Source organism: Narcine bancroftii, chromosome 1 (assembly GCF_036971445.1).
Source record: "Narcine bancroftii isolate sNarBan1 chromosome 1, sNarBan1.hap1, whole genome shotgun sequence".
In the NCBI taxonomy this organism is placed as follows: Eukaryota; Metazoa; Chordata; class Chondrichthyes; order Torpediniformes; family Narcinidae; genus Narcine; species Narcine bancroftii.
The window spans coordinates 227,744,313-227,758,395 of NC_091469.1; the positions used below are offsets into that span (position 1 = coordinate 227,744,313).

The 14,083-nt window shown below is 43.0% G+C and overlaps 1 protein-coding gene across 4 annotated transcripts in view; it reads right to left on the reverse strand.

The window, feature by feature from the left end:
* Nucleotides 1-14,083, reverse strand: part of LOC138739814 (solute carrier organic anion transporter family member 4C1-like) — a 168,461-nt gene that overhangs the window by 45,374 nt on the left and 109,004 nt on the right. For all 4 annotated transcript variants that reach the window (XM_069892380.1, XM_069892372.1, XM_069892365.1 and 1 more), the window contains 2 exons: nt 7,176-7,342; nt 1,060-1,124 (listed from right to left, as the gene is read on the reverse strand). In XM_069892380.1, coding sequence (XP_069748481.1) covers nt 1,060-1,124; nt 7,176-7,342 — 232 coding nt within the window. The remainder of the gene's footprint in view (nt 1-1,059; nt 1,125-7,175; nt 7,343-14,083) is intronic.

A 14,083-nucleotide genomic window follows, 5' to 3' on the forward strand; every position in this document is an offset into this window, starting at 1 on the left:
AGATGAATGAGTCTTCATCAGAACCATCAACAAGCCCTTCATATCCTGCAAAACCCCGAGTTCATGCTACACTCTGCAACTTAATGAGCTAAAAATATTTATGACTAAACAGACTCTCGTGCAAAAATAAATGCTCTTTCCTTGCCAAGGAGACGAGACCTGTTCTGGAGAATGGAACAATCATATACTTTTGCCGTGCGACTTCAACTTCAAACACTTTCTCTACTCCATCCCCAAAATGAGTTTTGCATCCAAGGACAGCTTTGTCTCTTCCACCTGTGAAATAGTTCCCAATTTCTAATAGATACTTGTCAGGATTATCCATAATTAGAAAAAAAAAACTTTTGTTTTGATCAAACCAGTTTTGTTCATATCTACTGTGAAGTGAATTGCCAATTACATTCCATGTAGAATTCTTAATAGCTGAAGAAAGAATTAAATTTGTACTAAACTTCAATCCAAGATCAAGATCTCACCAAATGTTTGTTCACCAAAAACAAAATACAATTTACTCCCAAACAATTTTTTTATCTATTGCACTAATAAAAAATGACCTTTGCACTAAATGGCCCTAGAAACCTTCTCCACTATTACATTGTGCTCCAACTGTGCTCTTGCCATAACTTGCAAGATTTCAATGGAGATGGAAAGACTACATTCCATCACTGGACCAGCTTTGCCCATCACCACCTATGAAAGAGGGTGATCTAGGTTTAAAACAAAAATGTCCAGGGTTTAGGAGTTCATGATGTTTCCAGTTACGATCGTTGGAGTCAGTATCGTGATTTTCAGTTCCACGCAACCTGCAGATGTGACCCGTCACGATGTTGTTAGTGAACTAGAATTCCACGTCATCCATTCCATTTTCCAATATCAGAATACCTCAAAACCAACTTTATTCTGAGTTCAGGAAGGACAATCTGAATCCATCTGAAAGCCAATTAAATTTGGAGTTGTTGGCTTCACTGAGGAATACCACACCCCATGTATACCAAAGGTTTTAATAGTGTACTTTTGCCTATTCTATTACAATACCAATGTCACATAGTTTCGTCTTACCTAGGAGCCGAACAAAAACCCAATCAATGCCTAATGAAAATGAGCGTTGATTATCGGGAACACACCTGTAGACAAATGAATCAAGTTGATTATTAAAATTAAAGAACAATAACCATAGACATCGAGGACGTACCAAAAGATTTTATTGGCATCCTATTTCAACCATATAGATTTCTTGACATCAACTAGCAAGTCCATACAACTTCTCAGTCACTAATATGAAAGAAATATAATTTGTATCTTTCTTGACAATTGTTTAGCTGTGATTATCATGCAGAAAATAGTAAGAGTGAAATTATTCGTGTCTCACGATCCACTTGTACCAGTGGAAGCAACCCTGCCAAAATAATTGCCCATTGAAACATTTTTGTTACACACTTTGGATATTTGACGAGGAAATGGATTATTGCTGATTATTAGTAAGATAGATTATTGATTCCATTGCAATTGAACCCAAAAAATAAATAAAATTGTCCAAAATTCAGTATGAAACTCCATTAGGCTGGTTTACACCCAGAAACAAACTGTAAAAAGCACCTCATTTATCATTCCAATCAGAAGAGTGCATATCTCTTAAATGCACACTCCCCACAGCAGCAACTATCAGTAAGTCTGTCATTAGTACACAGGAGTCAGGCGACATGAGAGTAGGAAGTCATATTTTGTCAAATAGGAAATCCAAATGGTGATCAATTGAAAAGAAGCCCTATCTGCAGCATGGGGGTGAAGGAACCTTACCGTAATAAAAAGCCTGGCAAAGGTGGATACAGTCATCTCCTGCAAGATTGAGCATGCTTGCATGCAGTGATCAGGGTGGAAATCCTCAAGGAAAATATTTTGTGTGGAAGTCTCTGCACCTCAGGAAATGCAGAGATTTTATTGCTGGCCACCCAAATAATGGAAACAGGAATTTGTTCATTTATGTGTGAGAGTCAGTGCAGGTGGACCTGTAAATTATGAAGCGGGGGTTTCAAGGAGTCTGTGGGGATGTTTTGTTTGGGAAAGGTAATGAGCACATCCTTGGACCTCTTTCTCTACGTGCCTGGTAATAGCGAGCCTGAGTCAGGAGCCTGGTCAGCCAAGATGAGTGGAACTGGCATCAACATAATATGAACATTGACCTGGGAGGGAACACCAAACCAATGTGATCCTTCCAGTAAATGTGAAGAATTTTGCAAAGACAGCATTGATGCCACTTTTTCAGAACCTACTGCAGATGGTCTAAGTCTCAGAAGCACACAGAAGAGAAAGGAGTACTGCTGCCTAGTAGACCATGAATTCTGAACCACATTCTGAGGTCCCTGCGTCTTGTTCATCCAAGTGCCTGTTAAATGTTGTCCCTGCTGCTCGATTACACAAAGGCTGTGCCAACAGATTGGAGGTGTTGAGTTACTAGGAGAGATTCTTTTTCCCTGGAGCAAAAGAGACTGTATATAGAATTATATAGATAAGGTACACAGCCAGAGTTTATTTCCCATGATAGGGATGCCCAAATCTAGAGAGTCTAGGTTTAAGGTGAGAGCGAGAAGGTTCAAAGGAGATCCAAAGAGTAAATGTTTTGCACAAAAAGCTGTTGGTATCTGGAAAGAGCTGCAACAGTTGGTGACGAAGGCAGGAATAGTAACAACATTTAACAGGCACTTGGATGAACAAGACACAGAGGAATAAGGAATTAGTGCAGGCAAATAGGATTAGTATAGAGAGGCTGATGGTCAGCATGTATATATGATTGGGTGAAGGATCTGTTTCATTGTTGCGCTATAACTAAGGTGGCGGTGAATTTCATTTGGGAGGTGGCTCATTTGATTTGGGAAGCAGTCAATGTTTCCTTGCGTCTTGATGCAAATTTTTGTCAGGGGTAGGGTGATGCAGATGGGGCAAGTCAGGCACTGGGGCATCAAGGGGTCCATTCAAACCAGTTCCTTGTCCCCGTTCAGGGATTCATCTGTGCCTGGGTATCCCCGGCGAGTTAACTCCTGGGGTTCCCTGCATCATTGTTATCCTTGGTTTAGTTACTTTTCTTTGGGTGCCTTCGTACATTTTGCTCATACCTTGATGAAGGGCTCAATCCCTAATGTTGGTTCTGCATCTTTATCTTCGCAATATACATTGCACTGTTTGACTTGCTGAGTTTCTCTATCAGAGTGTTTTTACTTTTAATCATTGTTAGGCTTCTGGGATTGGTGGATACTGCAGGAGCTGGAGTGCGTCCTGGGCAGCAAGATCTGAAATTTTGTAATAGCACACAAAATGAGAGCCTGGGGATAAAGGCCTATTAGTAGAGGATCTTTACCTTGAGTGTTTCATGAAAACATTGATGGTTTGCAGCTCAACTTTTAAGATTTAATGAATGTAAGTATCATCTGCATACAGGCTTGTTTCACCTTGGTTCTGAAGTATAGTCACTGTAGGTTGAACGGCTTTCCGGTAATTCTGGAGTTAAACCGGTACTTGAATTGTTCTAGTTGTATCTGCATTAAACTGCCTCAATGTGGAGTGTGGCTCTTGTTCCAGGAGATGTTGGCAGCTAAAAGGTTCTGCCAGTTCATATTCCCTCAAGAATTATGTGGACATCCTGGAAAGTTTAGGGGGAACTTCTTCACAGAGAGTGGTGGGAGTGTGGAATGAACTGCCAGCTGAGGTATTGAATATGGGCACAGACTAGAAGGGCCAACATTCCAGGTTCTTACTTGGAGCTCTGTTGAAGATACGAGTACAGTGTTTGCTTACACTAATCAGAAGACTGCAATGCTAGCAGATCCCAATACCTCAGATGTCATTTGTTTCTCACTGAAATAAAGTAGATGGAATCAATTCTTCAGTGTCTATATGACCACTCATGATCATCAAATAGTAGATATGTGCTAAGGCTACTTGGAATGGTCCTGTGATAAGAATTTGAGGGGCAATTGAATTCTACCTCCTTGGAGATGTCCAACTAGGCACAAGGACATGGTCAAGGATCTTTCCACAGAATTTCAAAGACATTAGAACCAGAGAACATTACAGCACAGAAACAGCCCCCTTTGGCCCTTGCAGTTTGTGCAGAACCATTTTTTTTTGCTTAGTCCCACTGACCTGCACCCAGTCCATAGCCCTCCATACCTCTCCCATCCATGTACATGCCTAAATCTTCTTAAATGTTAAAATCGAGTACGCATTCACCACCTCAGCTGGCAGCTCTTTCCACACTTTCACCACTCTCAGTGTGAAGGGGTTCCCTCTCATGTTCCGCCTAAACTTTTCCCCTTTGACTCTTAACTCGTGTCCTCTGGTTTGTATCTCACCTACCCTCAATGGATAAAGCCGATCTACATTTACTCTGTCTATCCCCCTCATCATTTTAAATAATTCTGTCAAATCTCCATAGCATTTTAAGCAAACCTGATCATGAAAAGGGGACTAGTCAGAGAGGTCCATGTTCAGTAACACTACTGAAGACTGGGAGTTAATGCAATCTAAGCAACCAATCATTACAATAACAGTGTGCAGCCTTTGGTGTCACTACAGTCCGTATCAATGAATATCTAAAACTTTCACTGTTGGTCTAAGTGGATTCAAGGGGCAGCAAAGTAGTTTTTTATTTGACAAACAACACAGTAACAGGCCATTTTTTGCCCAATTGTTTGTCCGTGCCGCCCAATTCACACCTAATTAACCTACACCCCAGTATGTTTCAAATGGTGGGAGGAAACTGAAGTCCCCAGGAAAATCCCAAGCAGACACGGGATTTGAACCCCAGTTCTGATCGTTGGTGCTGTAAAGGCGTTGTGCTAACTGCTACACCAGTCATTCAGTTAGTTATTCAGGTGATAGTCATGCTATTTTCAAAGGGAGATAATCCACCGATGTTCAGCGTCTTTGAAGGGACACTCCTTTGCTTCTTTTACTGACTAACTGTATGAGGTGCTGGGCATCACTAATGATGAATCTTTGCCTTATGGGAGGCGGAAGGCATTTTTGAGTAATATTATATGTTCTATACTATTACATGAGAATTAAGGAATCTTTTTTGGCTCCTTCCATAAAGACCAACACTCTACACAGTACTTCAACTGTGGACTCATCAATATGTTATATAGCTGAAGCATAATCTTCCTACTTTTGTGTTCATTCACACTAGCAATAAACCATAGCATAACATGGAGGTCTTGATAAAAGGTTCAGAGTCAAAACAGTCACTGACCAGTTCTACCCATAGGTGCCGTCTGACTGCTGAGTGCCTCCGGCAATTCTTTGTCTGCATATGAAAATTACCCTGCCCTGAGACAGTATTGAGTTGCAAAAGCACACCGAAATGCTGGAGTAACTCAGCTGGTCTTTTCAGCATCCATAAAAATCAAAGATATATTGCTGACGTTTCCGGCCTGAGCCCTTCTTCACGGAATAAGCAGAATGTGCCAGAAGCAGGAAACCTCAGAAAGTCTCAGAATTCAGACAATGCTGGGGGAGGAATCAAGACCAACAATTGGATGTGATAACGGGGAGTGGTGATTGTAGTGATATGTTTTCTCCTTGTACGTTACTCCCTAACTGTGCGCTGTTGTATGTATGAGGCTGGCCCGCCCACTAGTGACTCATCTCCTTTGATTCCTCCCCTCATGACCTGGCCATAAAGGTCAACCTCCCTCCCCCACTTCTGGCATCCCTGTACCTGGATCCAGGCCAGCCGAAGTCTTGTCTTTATTAAAGTCTATCATTTCCCTGCTCTTGACTTTGTGGTTATTGATAGAGCCTATCAGTGATAACTTACCATGTCTGCATGAAAGGAGATAGGGAAAGGAGAGACAGAGCTGGGGGAAGGCAATGGAGGAAGAAGCCGGGGGGAGAGGGGACTTAACAAAAGCCAGAGAAGTCTTTGTTAATGCAATCCAGTTGGAGGGTGCCCAATTGGAAGATGTGGTGTTGTTCCTCCAATTTGCACATGGTCTCAGTCTGGCAGTACACAAGATCAGGGACAGATATTTCAGCAAGGCAATGGGATGGAGAATTGAAATGGGTGGCACCAAGAGATCCACACTATTGCATTAATATCAACCTCACACCCCTCCCCCCTCCCATCACCTTTCCCCAGCTCTGTCTCTCCCTTTTCCCCATCTCCTTTCACACAGCCATGACAAATTCTCACCTCTCCCCTTATCATATTTAATTATCACCTTGTGTTGGTCTGGATTCTTCCCCCAGCTGGCATTGTCTGAATTCTGAGACTTCCTGCTTCTGGCTCATTCTTCATATTCCTTGAAGAAGGGCCAAGCCGCAAACGTCAGCAATTATGAGTTTCTCCAGCATTTCTATGTGTTTTTAATTACAATCACAGCATCTGAAGACTTTCATGTTTCACAAAGTATTGAGTTGAACTGGGTGACCTGTCCTGAATGTTTTATCTGAAAATACTATCACCTTGATTGGTAGTTGCTTCATAGAGTCAGATTCCACCAAACTTGCATCAGATAGCTATACTCTGCTCTGGGTGTTGATTCCTTCTTACATGGTTGGCATAGCAATTAACACAACACCTTTACAGTGCTATTGATTGGAAATAGGTTTGAATCCCAGACTATCTGCAAGGAGTTTGTACGTTCTCCCCAGGTCTGCGTGGGATTTCCATGGTTGGGGGGGGGGTTCTAATTTCCTCCCACCATTTGAAATGTACTGGGGGTGTAAGTTAATTGGGCAGTATGGACTTATGGGCTGAAATGGCCTGTATATCTAAAAAATGGAACTTCTGTGGATTATTTTAGAGATTTAGGAAACAAAGTCTAACTTGAATCTGGTAAACCACAAACAAAATGCAAATTTTTTTTGCAGCTGAGGGAAGTATGATTAATACTGACTGAGGGATTCCAGGAAATGTGTAGCTGGGGACAACAATACCAGAGGAAGTATCAGGGCTTTAGTTAATGAAAATATGCTTTGAAGATCAATGTTTTGAATAGGGACTATAAAAAAAGCCACCACTAAATGTACTGTGCTCAATTCAGATTGAACACATCTTCAATATACAAGAAATGTTTACACTTATATTAGTTATAAATAATACATAAAACTTTAGTGGAAATGAGTCTCAAGCTGCAGTGGCTATGTTACGAGAACTACATTAAAAAGATACAACATACCTGAGAACAGAAGTTGTGATCGCTGTGCTAGTCATAAATGTAAAAATGACACAGATCATAAATAACCCCAAAAACATGGGCAAATGGGTACATTTAGAACCACATATTCCTTTCTGTGCGTCAAAATCATAGCTATCATTCTGGACACAAGAGCAGTTTTCATAAACCTGAAATGCAAAAAGCAAGTACAATTTATACATCCAAAAGTTCCCAGAGCAGCTTCAACATGGCTGCCAGGACTGCCGCAGAACCCTTGTTGGTGACCAACTTCCTTGAGAAGTTAAGGTGGAGAATCAAGAGCAACTGCTTGGACTACTGAGCACATATTCTTCTGAAGATAACCAATTTTGGCTTGCATACCTGTTTAATATTATGAAGTTATCTGGCTCAAAGCTGATGTTATTTTTAAATTGATAAATACATTCCAATTAGCAGCCCATTCTGAGATCTGCTCAAAGCTGTGATGTAATTGTGGCCAAAACATAAGCTGCATTCGGAAATTCTAAAATCTGGCATTAAATGCAAAGTCTCGTCTACTATTTAATGTGATGCATATTAACTATAGATATTTCACATTAGCTCCAATTTTTGTCCGACACATAATATTTTAATACATAATATTTTAAAACAGTGGTCTGATCGATCAAAGCTTCCTGTTTTATGCAACACTGAAGCAACTATCACTTTAAGTCACCAGAATCATACAGTAAATATCCTAGTCGATATCAGATAAAAATGGGATGAGGTTGTACAAGGGAGCAAGGAGATAAATTAAAAAAACAGGACCTCAATGGTAGTAATCTCAGAATTACTGCCTGTCCCACGTGCTAGTCAGAGCAGGAATACCAGAATAGTTGAGATAAATATATGACTTGAATAGTGGTACAGGAGGGAGGGTTTCAGTTTCCTGGGACATTGAAACGGGTTTAGGAGTTGGGACCAGTATAAATCAGATGGCCAGGATCAGCAACAATGTCCTAGGACTGTTTTCTCATGCTGTTGGAAAGTGTTTATGGCAGGAGGGTGGGAATCCATGCAGATCAACAGAAGGAAGCAATGCAGAGACCGAAGGTGAAAATGTAAGAAGTCAAATGCAAAAGTCAGAAAGATTACTAGATTCGAAAAGAAGAATGAGTGTAAAGGCACTTTATTTAAATGCCCATAGTATTCGAAGCAAGGTCTGCAAACATGTGATGCAAATCAGTTGAAAGGGGTGAGATTTAGTGGCCATTACAGAAACATGGTTGCAGGGTAGAGATGATTGGGTAATAAATATCCAAGGATTTCAGATAATTCGGAAGGATAGGAGGAAGGCAGGGGAGATGAGTAACATTCTTAATTAAGGATTCGATCAGTTTAGAGATAATATAGGGTAAAAGGAACAGAAACTTTATTCCATCTGGGCAGAAATAAGTAATACCAAAGGGAAAAACATCTCCAGTGGGAATTTGACAATTGTAATGGAATTCTTTGAGGATGTAATGAGTGCATTGAATGGAGGGAAACAGGTAGATGTAGTGTACTTGGATTTCCAGAAAGGATTCATTAAGGTGCCACATGAAAGACATACACAAGAAAAAGATGCATGAAGTGAGGGGTAACGCATTAGCATGGATAGAGAAATGGTTAACCAAGAGAAGGTAGGAAGTTGGATAAATGGGTGTTTCTCTGGTTGGCAACCAGTGGTAAGGAGTTGGTGCAGGGCCGCTACTGTTCACTGATGATCTGGAAAAGGGACCGAGTGTAGTGCATCCAAGTCAGCTGATGACACTAAGTTGAGAGAAAGGAAAATTGGGCAGAAGACATGGAAAGTGCAGAGAGTTGGTAAATGCTAGGTCATCCACTTTGAAAGGAACGATGGAAGGACAGAATTTTATTTAAATTGCGAAAGACTGCAGCATGCTGTTGTGCTGAGGGACATGGGGTGCTTTATGCATTCATGAGACACATGATTCATGAAGTGCAAAAGGTTGTTATGAAGAAGACAAATGGTCCTCATTGCTAGATGGACTGAATTTCAGAGCAGAGAGGTTCTGCAGCAACTGTACAAGATACTGGTGAGGCTGCACCCGGAGTATTAAATGCAGTTCTGGTCTCTTTACTTGAGAAACAAAAAATAGAATGGCTTTGCAGAGGAGTTTCACCAGGTTGATTCCAAAGAGAAGGCCCTATGAGGAGAGACTGTGTCACTTGGGTCTATACTCACTGGAATTCAGAAGTATAAGAGGAGATCTTATAGAAACATATACATTTAGTAAAGGAATAGATTAAATAAAGGCAGGAAAGAGGAGACCAGAACTAGGGACAAAGAATCAAGATTCAGAGAGTAAATTAAGAATAGAGAGTAGGAACTTATTTTCACAGAGCAGCAAATCTGTGGAATTCTCTGCCAAATGAAGCAATGATGATCATCTTATTGAACTTAATTAAGACAGAGTTAAATAGATTTTTGCATAGTGGGGAATTAATATTCATGGGGAAGACGCAGGTAGGTGGAGTTGTCAACTGCCAGGTCAGCCATGATCAGGTAGGTGGAGTTGTCAACTGCCAGGTCAGCCATGATCTTGTTGAATGGTGGAGTAGGCTAGACAGCTCAGGTGGCCCATCCCTGCTCTGATTTCTTATATTCCATGAGATTCTGCTGTCATAAAGCCATTAAAGATTCCCTGTTTGATTTGTCTCCAACTTTCATTCCACCTGCAATTCCTTCCTAATTTTCCAACTTCTAATGTATATTTTTCCCTGGTTAATTTACTTCCCTCTCTCTCTTTTTTTATTACTGGTCATTTATTTTGATATCTGAGCATTGCAGGCAACACCAGTGAATTTTGTGGGTGGTACACATGGTAGGCATTGTAGGCAGATAGAAGAAGCACTGAATATTTAGGGTAATGGGTGAGCAACCAATCAAATGGGCTGCTTTGTCCTGGATGACATTGAGCTATACGAATACAATTGCATTTGTACTCATCCAAACTAAGGGAGAACCTTTCATTGCACCCCTGGCTTGGCCTTGTAAATGGTGGAAAGGTCTTAAGAGTGTCAGGAAATGAGTAATTTGAAGATTCAACCCAAATTTGACCTGCTTATGTAGCCCAGTATTTATGTGGCTGGACCTAAGGTATTGCAAATGGAATTAAACACTGGACACATTTAAGCAGAACAAAGAAAATTATTGTAAGATCATAGATCAAGGAATTAGCTCAGAAGCAGAATTGAGGTGCAAGACAAGTTTGAGGAGCTAGATTGCCTCATCCTGGTGTTATTTTCTTGTGTTCTGTTCATTGTAGAATCATGAGGTTAAATAAGAAATAAAAACCATTCGGCATTTGCTATTTCTATTTAAAAGAATTAAAGTGCATCTTCAATCTCAATACCATTTTCCTTCACTATCTCCATGCACCTGGATTCCTCTAACATCCAACAATCTGCTGATCTCAATTTTGAATGAAATCAATACTGAACCTGCATGGCACTCAAGAGTAAACAATTGCAAAAATTCACCAACTGAGAGAATAAACTTCTTCTCATTTTAGACTCATTAGAGGCGGGGACCCCTGGTTTTAGATTCTGTACCGGAAGAGAAGGGCCCATGACGCCATCTTTGCCATGGCTGGCCTGCTGATGGTGCGTGACAACCGCTGCAATTATGTGCGCCGCCACACAACCCATTCCCCCAGAACCAGTGCCAGTGGTCTCACAGTTCCTCGTGGGTGAGATCTGGTGCTTTGGTGGCCGACCTCTACGTACTGATGGTGGGAACTTTACCGGCTCTGACAAGACCAAGTGGGCTGGTTTGAGGTGGTGCAGTGTGAAAAACTCCTCTCTGGCCCCAAAGTTGAGAGTAAATGTTGGTACATTTCTCTGGAGCACCTTGTAGATTCCCTCATAGAGACGCGGGAGGTGTGGCCTGTGTCCGCCATTCTGCGACAAAACACATAGTTGCAAGAGTTTAAGTCTGTGCAGTAATTGGAGGGTGGGTGAAAGTGTCACGATGGTCCGAGCAATTCCCAATTTGTCTCTCAGTCTTTCCAGTACGATGGCGGTATCAGAGGCTTGGCCTGGCGACAAAGGGGGCAATTGGCCCGGGACTGCAAGGATTTCGCCGTAGACTAATTCTGCTAAGGAGGTTTTGAGGTCATCCTTAGGTGCTGTGGGTATACTGAGGAGGACCTATGGCAGTTCATCCACTCAGTTTGGCCTCTCCAGCCTTGCCATCAGTACCTAATTACGGTGGCGACGAAAACACTCGATTAGTCCAATGGACTGAGGGTGATATGTAGTGATGCAGTGTAGCTGGGTGCCCAGGAGTTTGGAGAGTTTGTTCCAAAGAGCGGAGGTGAATTGGGCCCTCCGGTCTGTAGTTGTGTGCACTGGGACTCCAAAACGGGAGACCCAAAATGGGAGACCCAGGCAGAGAGGAAAGCTCTGGTGCAAGTGTCGGTGGTGGCGTCTGGGATGGGGACAGCCTCCAGCCATCGGGTGTATCTGTCCACTATCTTGAGCAGGTAGCGTGACCCTCGAGAGACTGGAAAGGGGTCCACTATGTCAAGGCGGACATGCTGGAATCTGTGATTCAGTGTATCAAACTGTTGGAGACGGGGCTTTGAGTGCTGCTGAACTTTCACCTTTAGCAGTGTGTGTAGGTTTTCACCCATTCACTAACCTGCTTGTGCAGCCCATGCCAGACGAACCGGGAGGATATCATCCATACCATTGTTCAGATGGAGGAATGGGAAAGGCCATGTAGCATGTCGAAAAGTGTTCACCGCCATTGGAGACATCACAGAGTAAAGTCATGCCATTGGTATCCAGTGGGAGGTCTTGGAGCTACAGACTCATGATCACCGTCTGAAACTGTGGGTCACGGGATCGCCTTGTTGGGCTTGAGCCAGGTCGAGGTAGTTGATGCCTTGTGACAAGTTGTGAACAGCTGGTCTGGAGAGTGCATCAGCGACAACGTTCTCTTTGCCTGAGAGGTGGTGGATGGAGTGAGTGAATTCAGATTTGCAATATAAGTGCATCTGCTGGCAGGTGAACCACAGGTCAGAAGATTTGAAGCATGCAAAGGTCAACGGCTTATGGTCTGTGTAGACCATGAAAGGCCACCCCTCCCCCCTCCAAGAAGTAGCAAAATGGCAGAAAGCGAGGTAGAGAGCTAGCAGCTCTCTGTCAAACGTGCTGCACTTCAGTTCAGGCTCACACAGGTGAGGGCTGAAAAAGGCAAGGAGCCCTCAGGTGTTGTCCACGAACTGTTCCACCACTGTGTTGGACACATCAACCGTGAGGACCGTGGGCACGTCCATGCATGGGTGGACCAGCATTGTTGTGGCAGCCAAGGCCTCCTTGATTTTCTGGAAAGTGGCCTGCGCCTCGTCAGTCCACTCAAGTTCTTTCTTGGAGTCTGACATTAACACGAAGAGTGGGCACGTGATGCTGGCAGCTGCGGGGATGAACCTGTGGTAGAAATTCACCATGCCCACGAATTCTTGCAGTCTCTTCAGAGTCATCGGTCTGGTGAACTGTCATATAGTCTTCACCTTGTCGGATAAAGGAGTTGTGCCGTCCTTGGTGATTCTGTGGCCCAAAAGTTGATTTCTTCAAGGCCAAACTGGCACTTTGCTGGGTTTATGTTGAGGCCGAACTCACCTGGCAAAGGTGTGAGATGCGTTCCTCAAGAGACTTGCTCACTTTCAGGATATCATCCAGGTAGGTGAAAAGGAAAGGCAAGTCTCTACCACTGCATCCACGAGGTGCTGGAAGGTTTGGGCTGTGTTTTTCAGACTAAAAAGCATGAGAAGAAACTCAAAAAGGCCAGAAGGGGTGATGATAGTGGTCTTTTAGACATCGTCTGGGTGAACAGGGATCTGGTGGTATACCCAGATCAGGTCCACCTTAGAGAAGAGGCGTGCACCGTTGAGATTTGTCACAAAATCTTGGATGTGGGGGATTGGGTAGTGGTCTGGTGTCGTCGCATCATTGAGGCATCCACAGTCTCTGCAGGGTCTCCAGCTGCTGTTGACTCGGGCACCAGGTGGAGGGGAGAGGCCCATGAACTGTTGGAAAGGGAGACAATACCAACTTCTTCCGTGCCCTTAAACTCTTCCTTGGCGAGGTTGAGTTTGTCAAGGGGCCAGACATCAGGCTCGAGAATGCACTGGTGGACCTGTGGTTGCAATGTGGTGCTGGATGCTACGTTTCCGCATAGTGATGGTGAACTGGGGATGCAGGATGGAGGGATAGCTGGCAAGGAGACGGCTGTATTGGCCATGCAAAGTCTTCACAGAGGCGAGCTGGGTTGCCGGCTTGTTGGATGTGTCAAGGGTTACTGTGACAGATTATTTTATGTTGTATATAGATAGGTTTTAAAGGAGATCAATTGTGGCAGGTTTTTAAGTGTAGGTCACATACAAACACTTCAAAACAGATCTCATTTAAAATGCCAGAGCTATGTTCAAGCCAGACAGTCCAGGCTCTGGTGCCTTTGCAAAAACTTTGAAGAATGCCTATAAGGACTTCACAAGTAGGTGTTAATTGGATATGCTGTGGAGTAATGGATTATTGATCTGGAAAGCAACAAAGGCCCAGTGCCACAGTCCGAGTGCAGTTTGCTGTTCTCAGAGGGTTATGTGGTTTTCTCAGAGAGAGAGAGAGAGAGAGATAGAGAGAGAGAATTCAGTTCTCCAGTTCAGCAGCAGCTGGGACTGGAACAGGACAAGCTGGCAAGCTTGTGGAAAAACCCCATTTTGAAGATGGGTTGTGAGTTCTTATTTCAGCTTGGTCAAGGCCCTTGTGGTCCACACAAGAGGAGATGGCTGGCTGTACAATGTTTCACTTGAATTAAGGGAAACAAAAAGGAACTCTGTGGTGACCTGAATGAAAGTTATCATCTGGAAAACCCTGATGGG